Raw genomic sequence first — 21,348 nt, 5'->3', positions numbered from 1 at the left:
AGTTTTTATGTTGTCCCTGTGTTTATGTGAGTTTCCTCTAGGTACACCAGTTTCTTTCCACACCCCAAAGACATACTGGGAACTTAGATTATGAGTCTCATTGGGCACAGCATGATGCTAATGTCTGCGCAGTGGAATATGTCAGCGCTATATAAGTGAGTATATTAAATAAATCTACTACTTCAACTACCCAGATATACTTCAACTACCTATATATAGACTGGGAAACTGAAACTTGTATATCTCATAAAGGAAACAGGTTCTTGGCAATAACCAAAGACAATTACCTTTCCCAACTGCTTTAGGACCCGACTACGGGTGGCCATACTGGACTTAGTATTAACCAATAGACCTGACAGAACAACAGATATGCAGGTTGGGGGACACCTGGAAAATAGTGACCATAAAGTAGTAACCTTCCAATTATCATTCAAAAGAGTGTTTCTTGAAGGAGGAACAAAAATATCAAACTTCTAAAAAGCTAAATTTAGCCAACTAAGAGAGGACATAGGCCTTACTAACTGAGACAAAGTCCTCAAAAATAAAAATACAGCCACAAAATGGGATATTTATAAAAGCATCCTAAAATCTAATTGTGAGAGGTACCTACCTTATGTGAATAAAAAGTTAAGGAACCAGAAAAAAACAATGTGGATAAATAGAACTGTAAAGAAAGCAATAAATGACATAAAAAAGAAAGCATTTAAATCACTAAAACAGGAGGGTAGCGAGGAAGCACTGAAAAACTAAAAGGAAAAAAATGGAATATGTAAAAAACAAATAAAAGCCGCCAAACTAGAGACCGAGAGATTAATTGGCAAAGAGAACAAAACTAACCCTAAAATGTTCTTCAATTATATAAATGGTAAAAAGTATAAATCTGAAAGTGTCGGCCCTCTACAGAGTAATGAGGGGGGAGTCGCAGAGAGCGATGAGGAGAAAGCAAAGCTATTAAATATTTTTTTCTCCACTGTATTCACTAAGGAAAATAAACTGTCAGATGAAATGCAGAATGTAAAAGTTAATTCCACATTAAAAAGTGCCCTGTCTGACCCAGAAAGAACTACAGCGGGGTCCTAAAAACATTAGGACCAGAGGCATACACCCCTGTATCCTAAGAGAATTAAGTAATGTCATAGCCAGACCCTTATTTCAGATATTTAAGGACTCTATACTAACAGGTAGTGTTCCACAGGATTGGCACATAGCAAATGTAGTGCCAATATTCAAAAAGGGTCCAAAAACAGAGCCCGGAAACTATAGGCTGGTAAGTTTAACATCTGTTGTGGGTAAACTGTTTGAAGGTTTTCTAAGAGATGCTATCTTGGAGTACCTCAATGGAAATAATCAAATAACGCCATTTCAGCATGGCTTCATGAGGGATCAGTCATGTCAAACTAATTCAATCAGTTTCTATAAGGTAAGTTCTAGACTTGACAGCGACGAATCAATGGATGTCGTATATCTGGACTTCTGCAAAGCATTTGACACTGTACCGCATAAAAGATTAGTACATAAAATGAGAAAGCTTGGACTGGGAGAAAATGTCTGTATGTGGGTAAGTGACTGGCTTAGCAATAGAAAACAGAGGGTGGTTATTAACGGTACACACTCAGATTGGGTCACTGTCACTAGTGGGGTACCTCAGGGGTCAGTATTGGGCCCTATTCTCTTCAATGTATTTATTAATGATCTTGTAGAAGGCTTGCACAGTAAAATATCATTTTTTGCAGATGACACTAAACTGTGTAAAGTAATTGACACAGAAGAGGACAGTATACTGCTCCAGAGGGATCTGGATAGATTGGAGGCTTGGGCAGAGAAGTGGCAGATGAGGTTTAACACTGACAAATGTAAGGTTATGCACATGGGAAGGAATAATGCAAGTCACCCGTACATACTAAATAATAAAACACTGGGTAACACTGACATGGAAAAGGACCTAGGAATTTTTGAACAGCAACCTATGCAGTAAAAACCAGTGTCAGGCAGCTGCTACCAAGGCCAATAAGATAATGAGTTGCATCAAAAGGGGCATAGATGCCAGTGATGAGAACATAGTCCTACTACTTTACAAATTGCTAGTCAGACCACACATGGAGTACTGTGTACAGTTCTGGGCTCTTGTGAACAAGGCAGACATAGCAGAGCTGGAGAGATTACAGAGGAGGGCAACTAAAGTAATAACTGGAATGGGGCAACTACAGTATGCTGAAAGATTATCAATATTAGGGTTATTCACTTTAGAAAAAAGACGACTGAGGGGAGATCTAATTACTATGTATAAATATATCAGGGGTCAGTACAGAGATCTCTCCCATCATCTATTTATCCCCAGGACTGTGACGAGGGGACATCCTCTGCGTCTGGAGGAAAGAAGGTTTGTACACAAACATAGAAGAGGATTCTTTACGATAAGAGCAGTGAGACTATGGAACTCTCTGCCTGAGGAGGTGGTGATGGTGAGTTCACTAAAAGAGTTCAAGAGGGGCCTGGATGTATTTCTGGAGTGTAATAATATTACAGGCTATAGCTACTAGAGAGGGGTCGTCGATTCAGGGAGTTATGGTGGGGAAAATTGACTTCTACCTCGCAGTTTTTTTTTCTTCCTTCCTCTGGATCATTTTGCAGAATGACAGGCCGAACTGGATGGACAAATTTCTTTTTTCGGCCTTATATACTATGTTACTGTTACTATGTATGTTACTAATATATGAAAGTTCTCACCAAGTGATTTTACTACATATGGCCATTATTCATAAGCCATACTTTTGTCCAAAACCAGCAAATTTGCAACATCGGATGGAAAGTCAAAGTCGAGGGAAAAATTCCACTTATAATGAGCGATTGTAACTTTACATTGAATCTAGGTAATGTCAAATGACAATGCCACATGAAAAATAATATGAAATTCGATATTCTTGGAGAAATCCTATGAGTGACAGAAATTCCATCAACCAGAACTGCATATTCAATGGAAACTCTTATTATTTTCATTTATTTATGTTTGATGTATCTCCCTAAATATAATTTATACCTTATGTTTCCTCCCATAAATACAGTTCTAGACAGGCAAGATTTGACTGTATCACTATTTCTTATACAGGGTTGGCAGCTTATACATAGAGTTGTAGAGTTACCTCTGCTTGACCTTTAATAAATCTAAAAATAAAATACCCTAGATCAGGTTTTAAATCTTCTGTCTTTGGGTGTTCACACAGGTCAAATGTGTTATGTTTTCTCTGAAATAACACAGTGAACACAGTGGTTTGGTCGTTAGCACTGGTGACTTGCAACACTGGGGTCCTAGGTTTGAATCTGATCAAGGACAACATCTGCATGGAGTTTGTATGTTCTCCCTGTGTATGTGTGGGTTTCCTCTGGATACTCTAGTTTCCGCCCACGTTTCAAAGACATACTGATATGGCACAGTAAGCAATGATCATGTCTGTTAAATGCTGTGGAATATGTCGGCGCCTTATAAGTGAATAAATAACATATATATTATGGTATTTATAAAACATTTGATTGAGCCTCGTACATTTGATCAGTCAGTAATTGCAGGTAAACAAAAAAATTGAATAAAATATAAATAGCTACAACAATAGGCACCTATATGTTGACTTCTACAATAATTAATCCAGGGGTAATTAATGTATTGCATTTTTCTTTAAAATTACAACTGTGTGGAAGTTTGCTGATTAAATTAAAGCTCCATTAATGGGGATACTTTAAAGTGGTTGACTAGTTAAAAAATATCCTTAAATAGGCTAAAATAGCACATTTTTGTACTTACTAATATTCTTTGATTATCCAACTTGTTGTGATCTGAAGACAGATCCTGGTTCCGGCACCCCAACTTCTAGCTTGTGCTTGACACAGGATAGCATTCCCGTTTCGGCACAGTGCTGTGCGTGATGGGAATACCTAAGTCCTATTCTTCATCACAGCATTACATGGGCCAAGAGATCCATAGGGGTTAAAAGGGTAAAAACCAGGGCACTGCCAAGATAACACCCTCAGGACTAGCCCAAAGTCAAACTGGTTGGTTGGCACAGTAGGCCCATAACAGTCAGCGACTCCCTTCACACTCAGCGCTGTTGTGTGTGGAGCAGAAGCTGGAAGTGGAGGTGTCAGGATCCAGATCAGATACTTTCAGATCGAAGTAGATTGGATAATAAAATACTTGCTATTTCTGTATTTATCGGAACATTTATTTTAACAGGACAACCCCTTTAACCCGTTCCTGCTTGGCAACATTTTATTGCAGTGATGACTTGGGCACAGAAGGCTTTTAATTGACATTGAAGATCCTGCTTCAATGGCTGGGTTAGGAGACAACTAATTTCGCCATTTAACCCACTAGAAGCTGCTGTCCATAGTAAGTCATTTCACGTGACTTGTCATTTTGTCCAGGTCACTGTTTGGTAGATTCACCAGTTCATAAAATATAACAGAAGTATAAATTTTGTGATTATGCTTCCTAATGGCCAGTGGTTCACAAGCTCTGCAAATTTCAATTTAGGTGAAAAAAATCTCATTTCTACCAAGAAAAAAAAAGCTTAATTAGTCTACATTTTTGAAAGCATTGACGTTATACTTACACAACAAGGAGAACAGGGAAATGCGCTGTGTTTATGAAGGTTGCCGGTTTGATAATCTGCATTGGCAGTTCTGAAGGAAGAAAATAATAGAACATTATAAGGCTTATTGCAAATGTTCCCCGGAAAACAGCTGCTATAGAGACTCCTCCGGGTTATTTAAGGTCAAATTAAGCACAGAATCATTAGGAGAATCAGCTCAGTCAAGCATTCGTAAATTAAATAGTCGTTTGATCTATTGTTCTATCTTGTTCGTTAAGATTAACAATACAGACGTCATGTATCAAGTTGACTATTAACACCATACTGATAGCAAATTTGTTCTCATGTCTGTTAACATCAGAGCCAATGTTCCTTAAATTAGAGGCAATGCCCTTGAGCGGTTACATTTATAGCAGCTAAAATCTGTTGTTTTACGGAGCAGAAGAGGAAGCAGCAGAAATAAGCTCCCAACACAATGGCTATTAATGATTATTATTAATGTTATTATTGTCCTAACAAACATTTTGTGTTAAGATTTACTTAAACCATCGACAGTCAGTACCTTTGTCTCAAAAGTAAATATCTACCATTGAACACCGACATTCTATGCTGATTAATTTCTTAACATATCATTAAATGGATCGGATTTTTGCTTTTCTGACAAAGAGCTTTAAATCACATGTACACACTTAAAAGAGAGTTAAAAGATGCCATTCTGTCTGCATGCACGAGGGGGAGCTCCCCCTAGTGGGAGTTATAGGCAGAGCAGCGGTTATAGGTATCTTCTACCTCCATAAAGGTATATTAAAGGGGTTCTGTCACTTCTGCAAATAGCATTTATTATGTAGAGAATGTAAATGCAAGGCACTTACTAATGTATTGTGATTGTCCATATTGTCTCCTTTGCTGGCTGGATTCATTTTTCCATCACATTTTACACTGTTCATTTCCATGGTTATGACCACTATGCAATCCAGAAGCAGTGGTCGTGCTTGCATACTACAGGAGCTCCCACAGTCCCAGTCACCGGAGAGGCAGCACTTTTTCCTATAGTGTGCATGCGCAACCCCACTGATGGATTGCAGGGTGGTCATTAGCATGGAAACGAGCAGTGTATAATATGAGGGAAAAATTAATCCAGCCAGCAAAGGAAGCAATATGGACAATCACAATCCATTAGTAAGGGCCTTGTATTAAAGTTCTCTACATGATAAATGCCACTTGCTGAAGTCAGACAACCCCTTTAATTTAATCAGTACAGAATTTTCAACCTTTGAACATCCTTAAATAAAATTTCACTAGTGAACAACAAACACAATGTAAAGGGTATTGTGCCACCATTAAATGTTACTTTAATATGATTCAGCATGAAAAAAGAATTACTTTCTGATACAAAAATGCTCCAGCTGTGAGATATTTTTATTTATTTCATTATAATGGTGCCCCCTGTTCTTTAATCTGATAAGGTGGTCGCACATGCTCAGTTCCATCCTTCACCTGCCACCAGCCATATCTACTGTCAGAAGCTGTGACGGTTACAGGGGGAGATCTGAAGCAGAAACGACACACTCCCCGAGAAAGGTCATGTCCCCTGAGCTGTGATAGGGAGAGAGCTGCAGCAGAAAGGACACCCCCCTGACCTGTGGTAGGGAGAGATCTATTGTAGAAAGGACACATCCCCTGAGGTGTGACAGAGTACTCTAGCAGAAAGGACCTGCCCCCTGAGCAGCCAGCCTGAAGAGGATCTAGCAGAGCAATTGAAGCAACGAATAGGGAGATCTCTGGATACATGAGAGGTACAGGACTGGTTCTAGCTTTGTTATAAAGAGATTTTCTTTTTTTATAGTCTATATATTATGTTCAATATTTTTGCAAGTATGTCCTTTTTCTGCTGTACAATGTTATTGCAGCTCAGATGAAAGAGAAGCAGTTAATTTGCTTGGGCGTGAAAGACAAAGAACACATCCTGTAATTCCAAATTGGTACCAGATAAGCAAATGAAGGTATTTTCTCAACATGTTATATAGATTTTAACTGTATAAAAATGCTGTCTCTAGCATGTGAAATGGGAAAAGGTTTTTTTTTTTAAATAAAAAATTGGAGAGTGTTATTTCAATATTTTTTAAAACTCTATTCAAATGTTTTTTATATTCTTTTAGTCCCCTTAGGGGTTTTGAACCTGCAATCGTTTGATTGGATGCAGCAACAGGAAGTGCTACACACTGGATGTAAATAAACCAGAGTGATTGGTTTACAGTTTGAAATGGGTCAATAGAGTAAAAACAAAAAAAAACAAAGGTAAGCTTAAAAACCATAGTAATCCTAAAAACCCCTTTAGGCTTTTGGGTAATTTCTTGGTTGTAAAGCAGCGAGGAACATGCTGGCAATATATAAATAGAGAACAATAATAATAAAAAAAGTATCTAATTTTTCAATTTACACTCACTATAGTCATCCACTTGAATGTACTGAAACTCGGAGTAAGGCATCTGTTTTTTATCTGCTGCAACTTTCACTCTGTGATTGTTTTCCAGTTCAATGAGACCTTAAACAGAAATGGATATTGTGAAATTGTTCTTTCTTAAAAATAAAATAACATGAAAAACCAATACAAATATCTTGCAAAATGTATTAATAAATAATCACTACAGATAGATCCGATGAAAAACAATGCACCGCCAACCGCAGCTGCAGTCAGGTACTAAATGTTCAGCCGCACTTTATATTAGGGAAGGAAGAAGATGAAATGCGCTCCGCTGCTAGACATTACTTAGAGCTCATTTAGAAATTACATTCACAGTACATAGGAGTTGTGAACAAAATTATAGAGGACCTGACGGTTTTCCTGACATTCACATAGAAAAGCCACAACACGTTCTTCCATGCAGTAAACCACTTTTATTGATGCAAGTAAAAACTTTTATATTCATCAAGGATTTGAATCATGCAATACCACATTTACATAAATTGGACAGTAATCAGTGGTAAATGCTAAGAAATTGGACTGGTTGCACCACATGGTGAACAGGATTCAGCCCTACTGACATGTCTGCCTTTATAAATACTTGTAGATGAAATTTCTAGAGCATCTGCATTGTGCCGTTCCACAGTTATTACTCCTGGATTGAATAAATTGCCAACTAGATCTTACCATTACAGTTTTCAATGGGGCACGTCCCTACACAGCCTATGCTCTCCAAACGGGCCTGCCTGAGTACGAACATGTCCTATTGACAAGGGGAATGGTTGGATACAGTTGTTAAGTAGAAGAACTGACCAGTTTTTTTTTTAATTTCCCATTGCTGGTCTCAGGTGACCATTTTGGCTCCACTGACTTCCTGTCCCTGCTTTCAACTACTAACTTCCTAACTGGCACTTTGGTGGGCCACTTGGGGAATGGTCCGCCATTATAGTCCAGCCATCAGCTGTAAACTCTGGGGGGACCCAGCAGTAGAATCCCTGCTTTTGTAACTGAAAGCAATGAACTATGTAAGTAATACACAGACATGTTTGGTCCACCAGATCATATGACACATTTTGTAACAGTTTTTTGATGTGACTAATAGATGGTGGTAGCTAATGGGCTTTTCCAGCCAGTAGATTCTGATGACTTAGCCTCAGGATATTATTCACATGAATGGGAGCTAAGCTGAAGAACACTGGCAAGGCCACTACACAGTAGACAGAGCCTTCAGATTCTGGCCCTTTCCGCTGTGTTTTTCTAGGTCTGGCAGCTGACAAAATAAGCTGATCAGTGAGGGTGCTTGGTGTTGAACTCCCACCAATCTGATAATGATGGCCTATCCTGACGATAGGTCATCAATATCTTCAGGCTGGAGACCTCCTTTAAGGGGAAAAATGATGGCATATCATATATGTTCCACCTCTGGGACCCCCATCATACCTGATAATGAAGGGGATACAGCTACAGGGGATACATGTTACTGCTGCAGCCCCTTCACTGTCATTGCTGTGCATTCAAGGGCAAGGGACCATGCTGCAGCTCCCTGTACATCCTAGCTGGGAATTCCACTGTGCAAGGCAAACTAAAAAGGGGGCACAGTGATAAACCAGCAGTGCAGTCTCTTCATTCTCAGGATCTGTGGCGGTTCCTCAGGTCGAACCCCTACCAATCATAAAGTGATGGCAAATCCTAGCAATAAGCCATCACTGTATAAGATAGGCATAGCATTTTAACAACGAACCACCTTCCATGAACTTAGAATTTCCCTATAGGGTATTTGAAATGACAATCCCATTTAACCATCCAGGGCGTCTCTGACATCTATCTTTCTCAACATGCCCTGAAAGTGTAGTTTCAGTACAAGTAATGATAGATTACTGTAGATGCTGCTACAATTATTAAATGGTCAATGTAATACTGATCCCTTATTTTTTTTAGTATTATACTTACATTCTGAAAATTTCAAAAATTAACATTTCTCATAAGACAGCATTTTTCTTATTGCAGCTGCAGAATAATGTATAGTATTGATTATCTATTCTATGTCATTTTGAAACCCTGGATAGCAAACGATTGATGGTTTCATTGATTTTTAACTATAATTCCATAATGTCCAATAAAGTGCAATATTGAGCTCCCTCGTATATGAAACCTCATTTTAAGTCGAAATATAATCCTTAATGAAATAATAAAAACTGTAAAAAAAAGCTGTCATGAGTAAAAAAAAATAGTATAAAAAATACATAATAAGCTCAATTCTTTATTGGGATTCTCATTTAATTAAGACTAACAGAACTCGCTCTATCAGCTGAAAGATGCCTGTCACTCAAGGGAGTTCTGCAGAGTCTTATGTTTGTTCCCATAATTACCAGAACGGATAAATAGCTATGGCTTAGAGGAGATTGGCATATCTCCTAGAAGACACACTGGTTCAGTTTTAGGACCACTGGGAATGCATTATTCAATGAAGAAGAAATAGCTATTTCTTGTTAAATATGAACGCCCCATGATATTCTGAAGAGAGATGCAATTAGCCATTATCAAGTAATTTATTGTACTAAACAAAACATTAACAGAAGAGCCATGAAGGAGAGCGATGAACTTAAATATTGTCAGAAATTGTATATAAACTCACATTTAAAGCTTTATGAATAAATATCCAATTCATATTTGGAATTACCATTGATTATATTTTATTATTATATTTCTTATATTATACATACTTTTAGATTTGTATTTCTAAAAGCGCTAGAATAAAAATAACTGAAAAATGATGATTTCTCCTCCTTTCTGACTCCTCCTAGCCACACTTTATTTTACACTCTTTTTAAACTGTATAGAAGATGCAAAAAAATATCTAAAATATATAATACATTAGAGATTTATCAGTGCACCACTTTTTTGGGCACAATTTCCACCAGAATTCTAGTGCATTTTGCTCAGTAGATCTGCCCCTTCTGATATAATCACTTTACATGCGTAGTCAATAGGAGTTAAGGAATTTAGAGAGGAAATCACAGAATTCCGAATTTCACAGAATTCTAATTTCTGTAGTCATCCCTATGAGACTGACATCAAGGCTGTCATAGGGATGAATAGAGTAACTGACTTCCTGTCCACACAGCAGAGGCTGCGGAATCATCAGGGGACACAAGATCTAACGCGCAAAAATAACGGAGGCTGAAAATAAGTAAGTCCCTGGCACAATACAGTTCCTATTGATGTTCTTCAAGGACCTTTCAAAGGCTAACTAAACTTGGGAACACTCATCACTGTCCTCAGTCTTCTCCATTTTAAGACAATAGTCTTCATTTACAAAAAAAAATAATTAAACATTTATCTCAAAAACTTTGTGTTGATGTTTTTTTAACCACTTGGTAACTGTAGGTTGACACTTATTGGTCGGCACTTATTGTTTCTAAATGTCCTTGCAAGGATCACAGCTGCACGTTAACTGTACAGCTGCAGGAATGAGGAGCTGACGGTCAGTGACAGCTGGGCTTCCCATAGAGTAAGGAAGGATGTTTTTTTGCTGTCCCTGTCTTCCACAGTGCTGCATGTGTATAGAGATGATGAAATGGCAATGTCACTTCCTGCTCCGCTCCCAGTGGTCATGTGGCTGGGCATCTGCATGAGCTGCTAGGTCTTATTAGGCCCAGGTTAGCTCTGCAGTGATAGGGACCTACCTTCTATAATGTATCTGGAGGCTGTATTCCCCCAGTAACTTAGGCTAATATGCCAGCCCCAGTTAGAGGAAATCAGCAGTAAAAAAAATGTAATGTAAAATGTCTCTCAAAGGTCTTGTAGAACCTTATGGAGGGCACAAATTGTGAAAATTCAAAAAAAATAAAGACAAAGTAAAAAAAATTATAAAAAAAACACCATCACGCACAAAATGTATATTTTTGTGCTATTAAAAAAATTGTGGGTATAAATAAAACACTTAAATGAAAATGACATACAAGTAAAGCCATATGTCACTGAAAAGAGGCTGCTCAAAAATTACTGAATGGATTTTTTTTTTATTGCTTTCAAAGACCTATGTACTGGAAAAACTGAAAATGAGGCTGGTCAGGAAGGAGAGGGTAAATGGCCCTTTTAAATCCCCCACAGCACATGTGCTGGCGGTCACCGCTGGTACAGCAACTCACTGGCATCAGATGTGATGCTGAAATGTCCAGTACTAGACCAGTGATGGACTGGTGGAAACCACTGGAGCGTCAGTCCTGGATTTGTTTGGATATTGTCATGAAGATCATACTTACCATTACCAACAACACAATAAAACACAATGAAAAGTTAAAGAATGCATCAACACCTAGAAATAAATTGGCTTGGTAGAAAAGAACCAAGCAAGTCATCAATATCCTGGATTTTTTTATTCTCCCTGCAATAATGTAACAGCTAATCCTGCTCTGTATCCCGAGAAATACAAATGAGGCGGCAAACAAATTGTAATAAGGTTTTTCCAAAAACTATTTCCACAGTATGTCTGATTTATTAGCTGTATACTTGACCCCTCTGCAAAAAGTAAAGAGTTTGTGTAAATTCATTTACTCCATAATTTTCATGAACATCAATATGAAGCAACTTGCTGTGATATACCCTAATACATGCCCAAGGTAAGAAGCTCTTTAATAATTTACATCCCATCTGTGGTCACCCCGCAGGCTGTGTTTATCTAAATGCGTCATTTTATTCTAAACCCTGTTGTGTGCTAAGACATGATCCTGCTGACAGTAATGACAGCTAAATTGTAGAAATTAAAGAGCTGATCCTGTATTTTGCAATTGTGGAAAATTGCTTTAGCGTCTGCTGCTAAATGATGTACAGCATATTCGGTAAAGAAAAGTATTTTAAGGCCAAGGCTCCAAACCTGCTTGAATTTAATTTACAGAGATTTGCATAGAAATGTATATTAGAGCGGCCTTGGTTGAATGCATTTCCTTCATCAACAAGGAGGCTCAGTGCGTTGGCCTGTTTATACTGTCTTCAGTCCTGAGTATCTGTTTAAGTTTTAAAGCATTAAAGTTTTTAAATAAAATGAAATGTATTTTTTTTTCTATAGAACCACCTTACTAATAAAAGGGACACATAAGCACCCACACTAAAGCATAAGGGTAGCCATACACAGTCAATGGTCAGCCAAACAATTGTTCATCCTATTGTTATCTCTCACGACTCCCTCCCAGCTCTCCCCAAAGACATACAAGTTCGTCTCAGCCAAAGTATTCAATGGGGAGAGTAGGGAAATTTCTTATCTCGCTTATCTCCTTCGAGAACAAAAGGATAGGGCAAAAGTATTCACTTTGCCCTATCCTTTTGCCACAAGACCCTGAGAAGCCAGAGTGGAAGATGGGAGTGGTAGTGGCTCTGGCTGCAAAAGTCTAGTACAGTGACTTTTTCCCCATCCTTGCTCCTAGGACTAGAGCAGTTCTTCCTCCTGGGCTATTATTCCTTGTTCTGTCTGTGTACCGATCTCCTGATCCTATGCCACCTACCCTTACTTTTGGATTTGTTTACAGATTTGCCCAAACTCTGTCAGCCCTCACCATTGCCTGCTTCCTGTGTGTATTGCCTGATTCTTCGGTGCCATGCATTGGTTTCTCTAATTCTTGTGGGTAAGCAGCCAACCACAACGGGACTTTTCCAAGAGATAGTGGCTTGGTGGCTTCACTGCAGCAAAGGTCAGATCCCTGTATAGAGGTTAAAGGGTGAATACCAGGGGACCGCCAGGACTAGCCCAAAGTCAAACCGGTTGGTTGGCACAGTGGATCCACATCCACTGTTCGTGAGACCATTCATTGAAGACTCTAATTTCACCTTCCACTTATCTGCCAATCTTAAAGATTGACAGACATTTTCCTCAATAAATAAATGACCAAGGATAATATTTTTCACCCATTTGTTTGATTTGGTTATCTTATATACATTTAGGACTAGTTTGAAAATCTGATGTAGTTTTAGGTCAAATTCATGCAGAAATATCGAAAATTCTGAATCGGTCACAACCTTCCAAGCACCACTGTAACTGCAGGAGGTGGGCTGAGTAGAAAGTATATAGGCCTGTCTTAATTCCGACTCCTGCAGAGTGGAAAGAGAACTTGTTATGTGAGCGCTTCTATCATTCTAGCAATCAGTGAGTGTGGGGTTTTCTTTAAAAATGTTGCACTATTTGTCTTCTGAAGCCTGCATGTATTCACATACATTGCAGGCTGCTCAGTGCCATTCAGTGTAAAATTCATAAGACAAGCTTTCTGACAGCTACGTCTATAGTCTCACTCTCTGCTCTTCTGAACATTAACACAATGAAATTCCTTTTCATGTATGTTTATTTTGCTGTTTTATTTGGTTGTAAAGAATTCAGTTCACATTTGCATTCAGGAGAGAAGGGAGGAAAGACTACAGATGAGCTGTCAGAAAGCTAGTCTAATGGATTTCTTACTGATAGGAATTGTGCAACTTGCAACGTAAGAGAATACATGCAACCTGCAGAAAACAAATGGAGACAAAAGGTCTCTACAGCCTTTATAGTACTCACTGTGAGACTGAGGTACCCGGGGACCACTAGAGGCCTAACCCTTATACCATCAATAAAATTTTATATATTTTGAATCAAAAACTTAAACCCTAATGGCAAGTGATTGGCTCCAAAGAAGCCATATTTTTTTTCTCTTGGCTCTTTGAGCCCATTATAGTATCAGAGCCTGGGCCCAGCAGATGATCTTCTGGTACACTGGTGTCATGGTCTTACCTTCTTGCCGTTCTCCTTCGTTTGACATGTGCTGGCGGCCATCTTGGTTTCTGGGTTTCTTGTAGCCTCCCACCCTGCGGCTTCTCCTTCCCACTGGGAGGAGCTGGATGCCTAGCTCATATATATAGGAGGTCTGTGGCTTCAGTTCCTTGCTTGGTCCTCCTGTGTTCACATGCTTCTAAGACTGCTGCTGCTTCTGGTTCCTGATCCTGGCCTCGTCTGACTACCCCGCTGGTTCCTGATCCTGGCTTCGTCTGACTACCCCGCTGGTTCCTGATCCTGGCTTCGTCTGACTACCCTGCTGGTTCCTGATCCAGGCTTCGTCTGAGTACCCCTCTGGTTCCTGACCTCTGGCTACGCAAGACCCTGCTTCGGTTTAGCCATCCGTTTGGACTTTTGCTTACAGCTTGATTTTCAATAAAGCCTTCTTATTTCCACTTATCTCTTGTTGTACGTCTGGTTCATGGTTCCATGACATTAGGACCAAGCCATGAATTCTGACGGTACAGGGCCATCCTCGCTACCTACGCTGGTTGCCAGACTTGATCAGCAGGATCACCTGTTGGGTCGGTTCGCTGTGGCGTTGCAAACCCTGCTTGAACGCACGGCTCATTTCGCTTCCGTTGCCGATGGGTCGGTTGTCGCTCCTGGGCCCGCTCCTACTGCCGCTCCGGTTGTTGCGCCAGAGTCTACCCTGACACCTGTTGCTGCGCCTGCGGTGTCTCGGGGTATGACCGGTTCTGCCCCCCTTCCACAGCGCTTTGGGGGAGAGCCAACTCAGTGCCGAGGTTTCCTTAACCAGGTGGGCATTTATTTCGAGTTGCTGCCACATGCCTTTCCTACTGAGAGATCAAAGGTGGGCTTCTTGATCTCGCTGCTCTCGGACAAGGCCTTGGCCTGGGCCAGCCCTTTATGGGAGAACAACAATCCGGTGGTTGCCGAGTTTTCCGGTTTTGTTGCTTCTCTTCGGAAGGTATTCGATGTGCCGGCTCGTGCTGCCTCTGCTGCGAAGCTCCTTATGTCCATCAGACAGGGTTCACGATCCGTAGCTGAATACGCCATTGAGTTTCGTACCCTGGCAGCAGAGGTGGGCTGGAATAATGAGGCTCTGGTCGCTGCTTTCTCTCATGGTCTCTCGGATGCCTTGAAGGATGAGGTTGCAGCTAAGGACCTACCAGTGGAGCTCGAGTCTCTTATTTCTTTCCTGATTTTGATTGACACCAGACTCAGGGAGAGACCTTCCTTTAAGGAGAGCCTGCGGAGGTCTTCTAACAGATTGGCGCCTACGTTTGCTGTCCCACCCGTGCCTCCCTCTCCTCCCACGCCTCCTGGGGATGACTTGTCTGGGGGTGAACCCATGCAGCTGGGGTTTGCTCGCCTGTCCGAGGGGGAGAGGGTACTCCGGAGACGCGAGGGCCGATGCATGTACTGTGGTCTCGGTGGGCATTTTCGGTTGGCATGTCCGAACCGTCCGGGAAACGCTCGCACCTGAGATCCTGTCGGGGGCAGATCTTGGGTGGAGTCTCCTCGTCCCCGGTTTCCCGTGTTGACAAACCACTGATCACTGTTGTCCTCTCCTGGGTCGGGGGCTCGGTGACGACCCAGGCGTTGGTGGACTCTGGTGCTGGTGGTTTGTTCATTGATAGTGTGTTCGCTGCCGCCAATTCCATTCCTCTGCAGCCTCGAGGTTCCCCACTGGCTCTTGAGGCGATAGACGGCAGACCCCTTCTGCCGCCACACGTGACTCATGAGACCCTTCCAGTGGGGATAGCCGTTGGTGCCGTTCACAGAGAGTCGGTCTGTCACCAGGTTATTTCGTCTCCACACTACTCGGTGGTCTTGGGGTACCCCTGGCTCCAGAAGCATAATCCGACTTTCGATTGGAGATCGGCCGAGATCCTCTCGTGGTCACCGCAGTGTGGGGCTAGTTGCATCCAGGGGCCTGTCAAGTTGCTGTGTACTTCCTCGGACTCTCTGTTGCCTCCTGAATACGAAGAGTACCGAGATGTATTCGATAAGGTGCGCGCGGTTGCCCTACCTCCGCACCGCCCATACGATTGTGCCATAGAGTTACAATCTGGTGCCGTTCCTCCTCGTGGCAAAGTCTATCCACTGTCGGTAGCGGAGAATGAGGCCATGGAGGAGTACGTGAGGGAGGCGCTTTCACGCGGACACATTCGCAAATCCTCGTCCCCGGCAGGGGCTGGATTTTTCTTTGTGAAAAAGAAGGGCGGTGAGTTGAGGCCTTGCATCGATTACAGGGGTCTCAATCGCATCACGATCAAGAATGCTTACCCGATACCCTTGATTTCCGAGCTGTTCGATCGCCTCAAAGGGGCCACGGTCTTTACCAAACTCGACCTGAGGGCGGCATATAACCTGGTAAGGATCAAGGCGGGCGATGAGTGGAAGACCGCGTTTAACACCAGGACCGGTCATTATGAATCCTTGGTTATGCCCTTTGGGTTGTGCAATGCGCCCGCAGTCTTCCAGGAATTCATCAACGATGTTTTCCGTGACCTGTTGCAGCAGTGTGTGGTGGTCTATTTGGATGACATCTTGGTATATTCTGAATCCATGGAGGCCCACATTATGGATGTCAGACGAGTGTTGCAACGGTTACGAGAGAACAGGCTGTTCGGTAAGCTTGAGAAATGCGAATTTCACCGATCCCAGGTAACCTTCTTAGGTTACATCATTTCCGCTGAGGGGTTCTCCATGGATCCTGAGAAGGTTTCGGCTGTCTTACAGTGGCCCCAGCCCAGTGGTCTCCGTGCCCTGCAGCGCTTTTTGGGCTTCGCCAATTATTATCGGAAGTTCATCAGGGACTTTTCTATGCTAGCCAAGCCTCTCACGGATCTGACCAGGAAGGGCAGTAATTTCCAGGTCTGGCCGCTCGAGGCCATCCGAGCTTTTGAGGCTCTAAAGTCTGCCTTTGTGTCGGCTCCGATTCTGTTGCATCCCAACCCTGGGTTGCCCTTTGTCCTCAAGGTGGACGCGTCTGAGACGGGAGTAGGCGCCCTTCTGTCTCAGCGTAGAACACCAGAGGGTCCTCTGCTTCCTTGTGGGTTTTACTCCCGGAAACTGTCTTCCGCGGAGTGCAACTATCAGATTGGTGACAGGGAGTTATTGGCCATCGTGCAGGCCCTTAAAGAATGGAGGCACTTGCTCGAGGGTTCGGTGGTTCCGGTTCTCATCCTGACGGACCACAAGAATCTGACCTACCTTTCTGAGGCCAAGAGATTGACACCACGTCAGGCCAGATGGGCTCTGTTCTTGTCACGTTTTAATTACGTGGTCTCCTACCTACCCGGTTCCAAGAACATCAGAGCGGATGCCTTATCACGGCAGTACTCCGAGCTGTCCGGGGAGGAGTCGATTCCGACTTCGGTCATACCTCCGAATCAGATCCTGGCCGCCATTCGCACCAGCCTGACCTCTCCCCTGGGTGAGCAGATTTTGGCGGCTCAATCTGGTGCTCCCTCTGGGAGACCCAACGGCAGATGTTTTGTGCCTGAGGAGTTGCGCACTCGGTTGTTGCGAACCTACCATAACTCCAAGGCCGCGGGGCATCCTGGAAAGAATCAGCTGTCCTGGGCTGTTTCACGTCTGTTCTGGTGGCCTTCTCTACGTTCCGACATCGCCGCATATGTAGCGGCATGCTCCGTTTGTGCCCAGAGTAAGTCCCCTCGGCACCTTCCGTTGGGCCTTTTGCAACCCATAGCCACCGGGGAGCGCCCATGGTCACACCTGGGGATGGATTTCATTGTGGACCTCCCTGCATCCCGAGGCCATACGGTCATTCTCATGATTGTGGATCGGTTTTCCAAAATGTGCCACTGTGTTCCTCTCAAGAAGTTACCCTCTGCACAAGAGTTGGCCACGATTTTCGCCAGGGAGGTCTTCCGGTTGCACGGTTTGCCCAAGGAGATTGTGTCGGATCGGGGGAGTCAGTTTGTGTCCAGGTTCTGGCGCGCCTTTTGTTCCCAGTTGGGGATTCATCTCTCTTTCTCCTCGGCCTATCAGGCCTTGGAGCAATTCCTTCGTTGCTATGTCTCCGATCACCAAGACAATTGGGTTGACCTCCTGCCTTGGGCTGAGTTTGCCAGGAACACGGCGGTGAACTCTTCCTCTGGGACGTCTCCCTTCATGGCCAATTATGGGTTCCAACCTGCCGTGTTACCGGAGGTATTCTCTCCCCAGGATATTCCGGCTGTGGAGGATCACCTTTCCGTCCTACGTGCTTCTTGGGTACAGATCCAGAGGTCCCTTGAGGTCTCTGCGCAGCGCCAGAGACTCCAGGCTGATCGCAGACGAGCGCCCGCTCCTTCCTACCAGGTCGGAGACCGTGTATGGTTGTCCACCCGCAACCTCAACCTTCGAGTGCCCACTCCCAAGCTGGCGCCTCGCTTTGTTGGTCCCTTCCGAGTGCTTCGCAGGGTAAACCCGGTAGCCTATGCCCTTGCGCTTCCTCCTGGCATGCGGATCTCCAACGTGTTTCATGTCTCCCTGTTGAAGCCATTGGTGTGTAATCGTTTCACTTCCTCGGTTCCTCGGCCTCGTCCGGTCCAAGTGGGCAATCGTGAGGAGTATGAGGTGAGCAATATCCTGGACTCACGCCTGGTCCGCGGTCGGTTGCAGTTTTTGGTCCATTGGCGTGGTTATGGTCCAGAGGAGCGTTCCTGGGTTCCCTCCGCAGATGTCCATGCTCCTGCTTTGCTCCGAGCCTTCCACGCACGCTTCCCTCAGAAACCGTTCCTTACTCCGCGGAGGAGGGGCCCTTGAGGGGGAGGAACTGTCATGGTCTTACCTTCTTGCCGTTCTCCTTCGTTTGACATGTGCTGGCGGCCATCTTGGTTTCTGGGTTTCTTGTAGCCTCCCACCCTGCGGCTTCTCCTTCCCACTGGGAGGAGCTGGATGCCTAGCTCATATATATAGGAGGTCTGTGGCTTCAGTTCCTTGCTTGGTCCTCCTGTGTTCACATGCTTCTAAGACTGCTGCTGCTTCTGGTTCCTGATCCTGGCCTCGTCTGACTACCCCGCTGGTTCCTGATCCTGGCTTCATCTGACTACCCCGCTGGTTCCTGATCCTGGCTTCGTCTGACTACCCTGCTGGTTCCTGATCCAGGCTTCGTCTGACTACCCCTCTGGTTCCTGACCTCTGGCTACGCAAGACCCTGCTTCGGTTTAGCCATCCGTTTGGACTTTTGCTTACAGCTTGATTTTCAATAAAGCCTTCTTATTTCCACTTATCTCTTGTTGTACGTCTGGTTCATGGTTCCATGACAACTGGTAAGCCAGTCCGACCCTGATAGCACCATTAGAGGCTGTATCCAACTAAAAAGTACATGATGAGAAGAGAGCTCTGCTAGCTGTTCTTTGTTATCACCAATTGTAGGAGTGGTAAAGTTTATGCTTTCTGGAAGAAAGCAGGTGCAAGACAGGGCTCTCCTTACAATGTTCTTCTCACTGTCCGCTTCAGCTGGATGCAGGCCCAATTTACAGTTTATCTTGGCATACCATTTAGAACTGGTTAGTCATGCAGTTTTGTTGGAGTGTTCATCATCTACAAAGGTAAACAGTATTGTCTTTCAAAAACAGTGCCACAAAAACAGTGCCACACCTGTCCACAGGTTACGTCTGGTCGAACAATAAAATGCTTATTCACTTCAATGGGCCTGAGCTGCAATACCAGATGCAATCCATAGACAGATGTGGTGCTGTTTTTGAGAGAAACAAGCTCAAAAAAATTATCCCATAAAATCCATCCCTAATCGCAGACAGAAGACAGCTATGTAGAAGTAGAAGTAGCAAGAGCATCTAAAGTCTTCCTAAAGCCTCCTGCATGTGGCACATAGGCTGTTCTTCTCCATACTATGAAATCTGACAGAAAACAAGAAAAATCTGAGATGTACAGACGTTGAGTAAAGGCCAGATGTCTAAGACCCGTTAGAGCTCATAATACTGCCATGCATGAGGATTTAGGGCAGGTATCAGCAACCTTTAGCACTTTAGCTGCTGTGAAACTGCCACTCACAGCATGTACACTTGCCCGTCTGTTCTTGTAACTTCCATAGAAATGAAGTGAGAATGCTGGGAGTTGTAGTTTCAGAACAGCTGGAGTGCCAGTGGCTGCTGATCCCTGCTTTAAGGGGTCTGTCAGCAGTTTTGACCATTTTAAACTTCTGACAGCACTAAGTAGGTGCTGGGGAGAGCAGTGCAAACATATTTTGTGATTTAATTCAGGATTCCTGTAAATATGAACTTTTATTCTGCCAGATTCTGCTCCTTTAGTGCAGTGTAGGAGCATCAGTGTGAAGTGTTCTCTGCATTGGACTGCTTCAAAACCCATCCTCTCTGCTCTGATTGACAGTGGTAGTGGTCTCCTGATTGGATGCTACAGCTGTCACTCAGAGCAGAGGGAGGAGCAGTGAGTAGCCCATTACATAGAGCAGAGTGAACTTCATAGTCAAGCCCTGCCTTCATCGCACATGTACGAACAGAACCTGCAAGAATAAAAGTTCAAATTCACACTACACTGCTGATGAAAGGTGTGTTTGTCTTGCCCTCCCTAGCCCCTAACTAGTGCTGTCAACAGTATAAGATGGTCAAAACTGCTGATAGATTCCCTTTAAAGTAGATTTGTACCTGTGAGATAAACACTTCCAGGCTCTCCTTACCCCTTGAGCAAGCAACAGTAAAAACACACGTCAGGGCCTGGACTTCACTGGTCTGTATACAAATGGCAGTTGATTGTCCCTTGGTTACTCTCTCCCTTATGCACTGTGCACTTTATATACCTGTATAGTGAGATTCTCTCTTGCAGGTAGCCTGGGAGTGTTTGGGATTATCTGCAATTATTTAGTGACAAAGTTTATGTAGTCCTTGTTTTTTGTCCTGTGTCTGTATAGCCACATATACATGTATTTAATTATATTTGGTAATTGTGCAATAAACTTGTTTTCTACTATTAGTAGCTGTGTAGTGTATTTTTAGGGGGTATCTACTTTGTAGCTACCTCGCAGCCATTACTTGAGGGCCAGTGCTCTTATATTGGTGTTGAACATAAATATCATGTAAATTATCCCCTACGGTGAATGCCATAAAAAAATAACAAAAAAAGAAATAAAATGAATTGCTAATTTATTCTTAGTTGCCACAGATTTTTTTTTTTTATAACAAGCGATCAAAAAGTGCCATTTACTCTAAAATGATACCAATGAAAAAAATCAAGCCCTCGCACAACTTCATATAAAGAAAAAAAAAAAAAAGTTATGGGTCTTGGGAAGTGGCAATGCAAAAACATTTTTATTTTAAAAAGGGGTTTATTGCAAAAAAGTAGTAAAACGTAAAAAAAACTATATGTATTTGGTATTACTGTAATCATACTGACCCAGTGAATAAAGATATTATGTAATTTATACCGAAAAATGAACGCCGTAAAATGTATAATGTAAAAACGCAGTGACAGTATTGCTGTTTTTCCCATCTCCCTCCCAGAAAGAGTTAATAAAAGTTAATCAGAAAGTTATGTGAATCCCCAAAATG

The 21,348-nt window shown here is 42.8% G+C and overlaps 1 protein-coding gene across 1 annotated transcript in view; it reads right to left on the bottom strand.

Moving 5' to 3' along the window:
- Nucleotides 1–21,348, bottom strand: part of LOC122939484 (dipeptidyl aminopeptidase-like protein 6) — a 397,047-nt gene that overhangs the window by 46,716 nt on the left and 328,983 nt on the right. The window contains exons 16-17 of the mRNA XM_044295552.1: nt 7,030–7,128; nt 4,605–4,674 (exon numbers count right to left, since the gene is read on the bottom strand). Coding sequence (XP_044151487.1) covers nt 4,605–4,674; nt 7,030–7,128 — 169 coding nt within the window. The remainder of the gene's footprint in view (nt 1–4,604; nt 4,675–7,029; nt 7,129–21,348) is intronic.

This window comes from Bufo gargarizans, chromosome 5 (genome assembly GCF_014858855.1).
Source record: "Bufo gargarizans isolate SCDJY-AF-19 chromosome 5, ASM1485885v1, whole genome shotgun sequence".
NCBI classification, from domain to species: Eukaryota; Metazoa; Chordata; class Amphibia; order Anura; family Bufonidae; genus Bufo; species Bufo gargarizans.
Note: the sequence above shows the minus strand (reverse complement) of the source record. Positions and strands in the feature narration are given on the sequence as shown.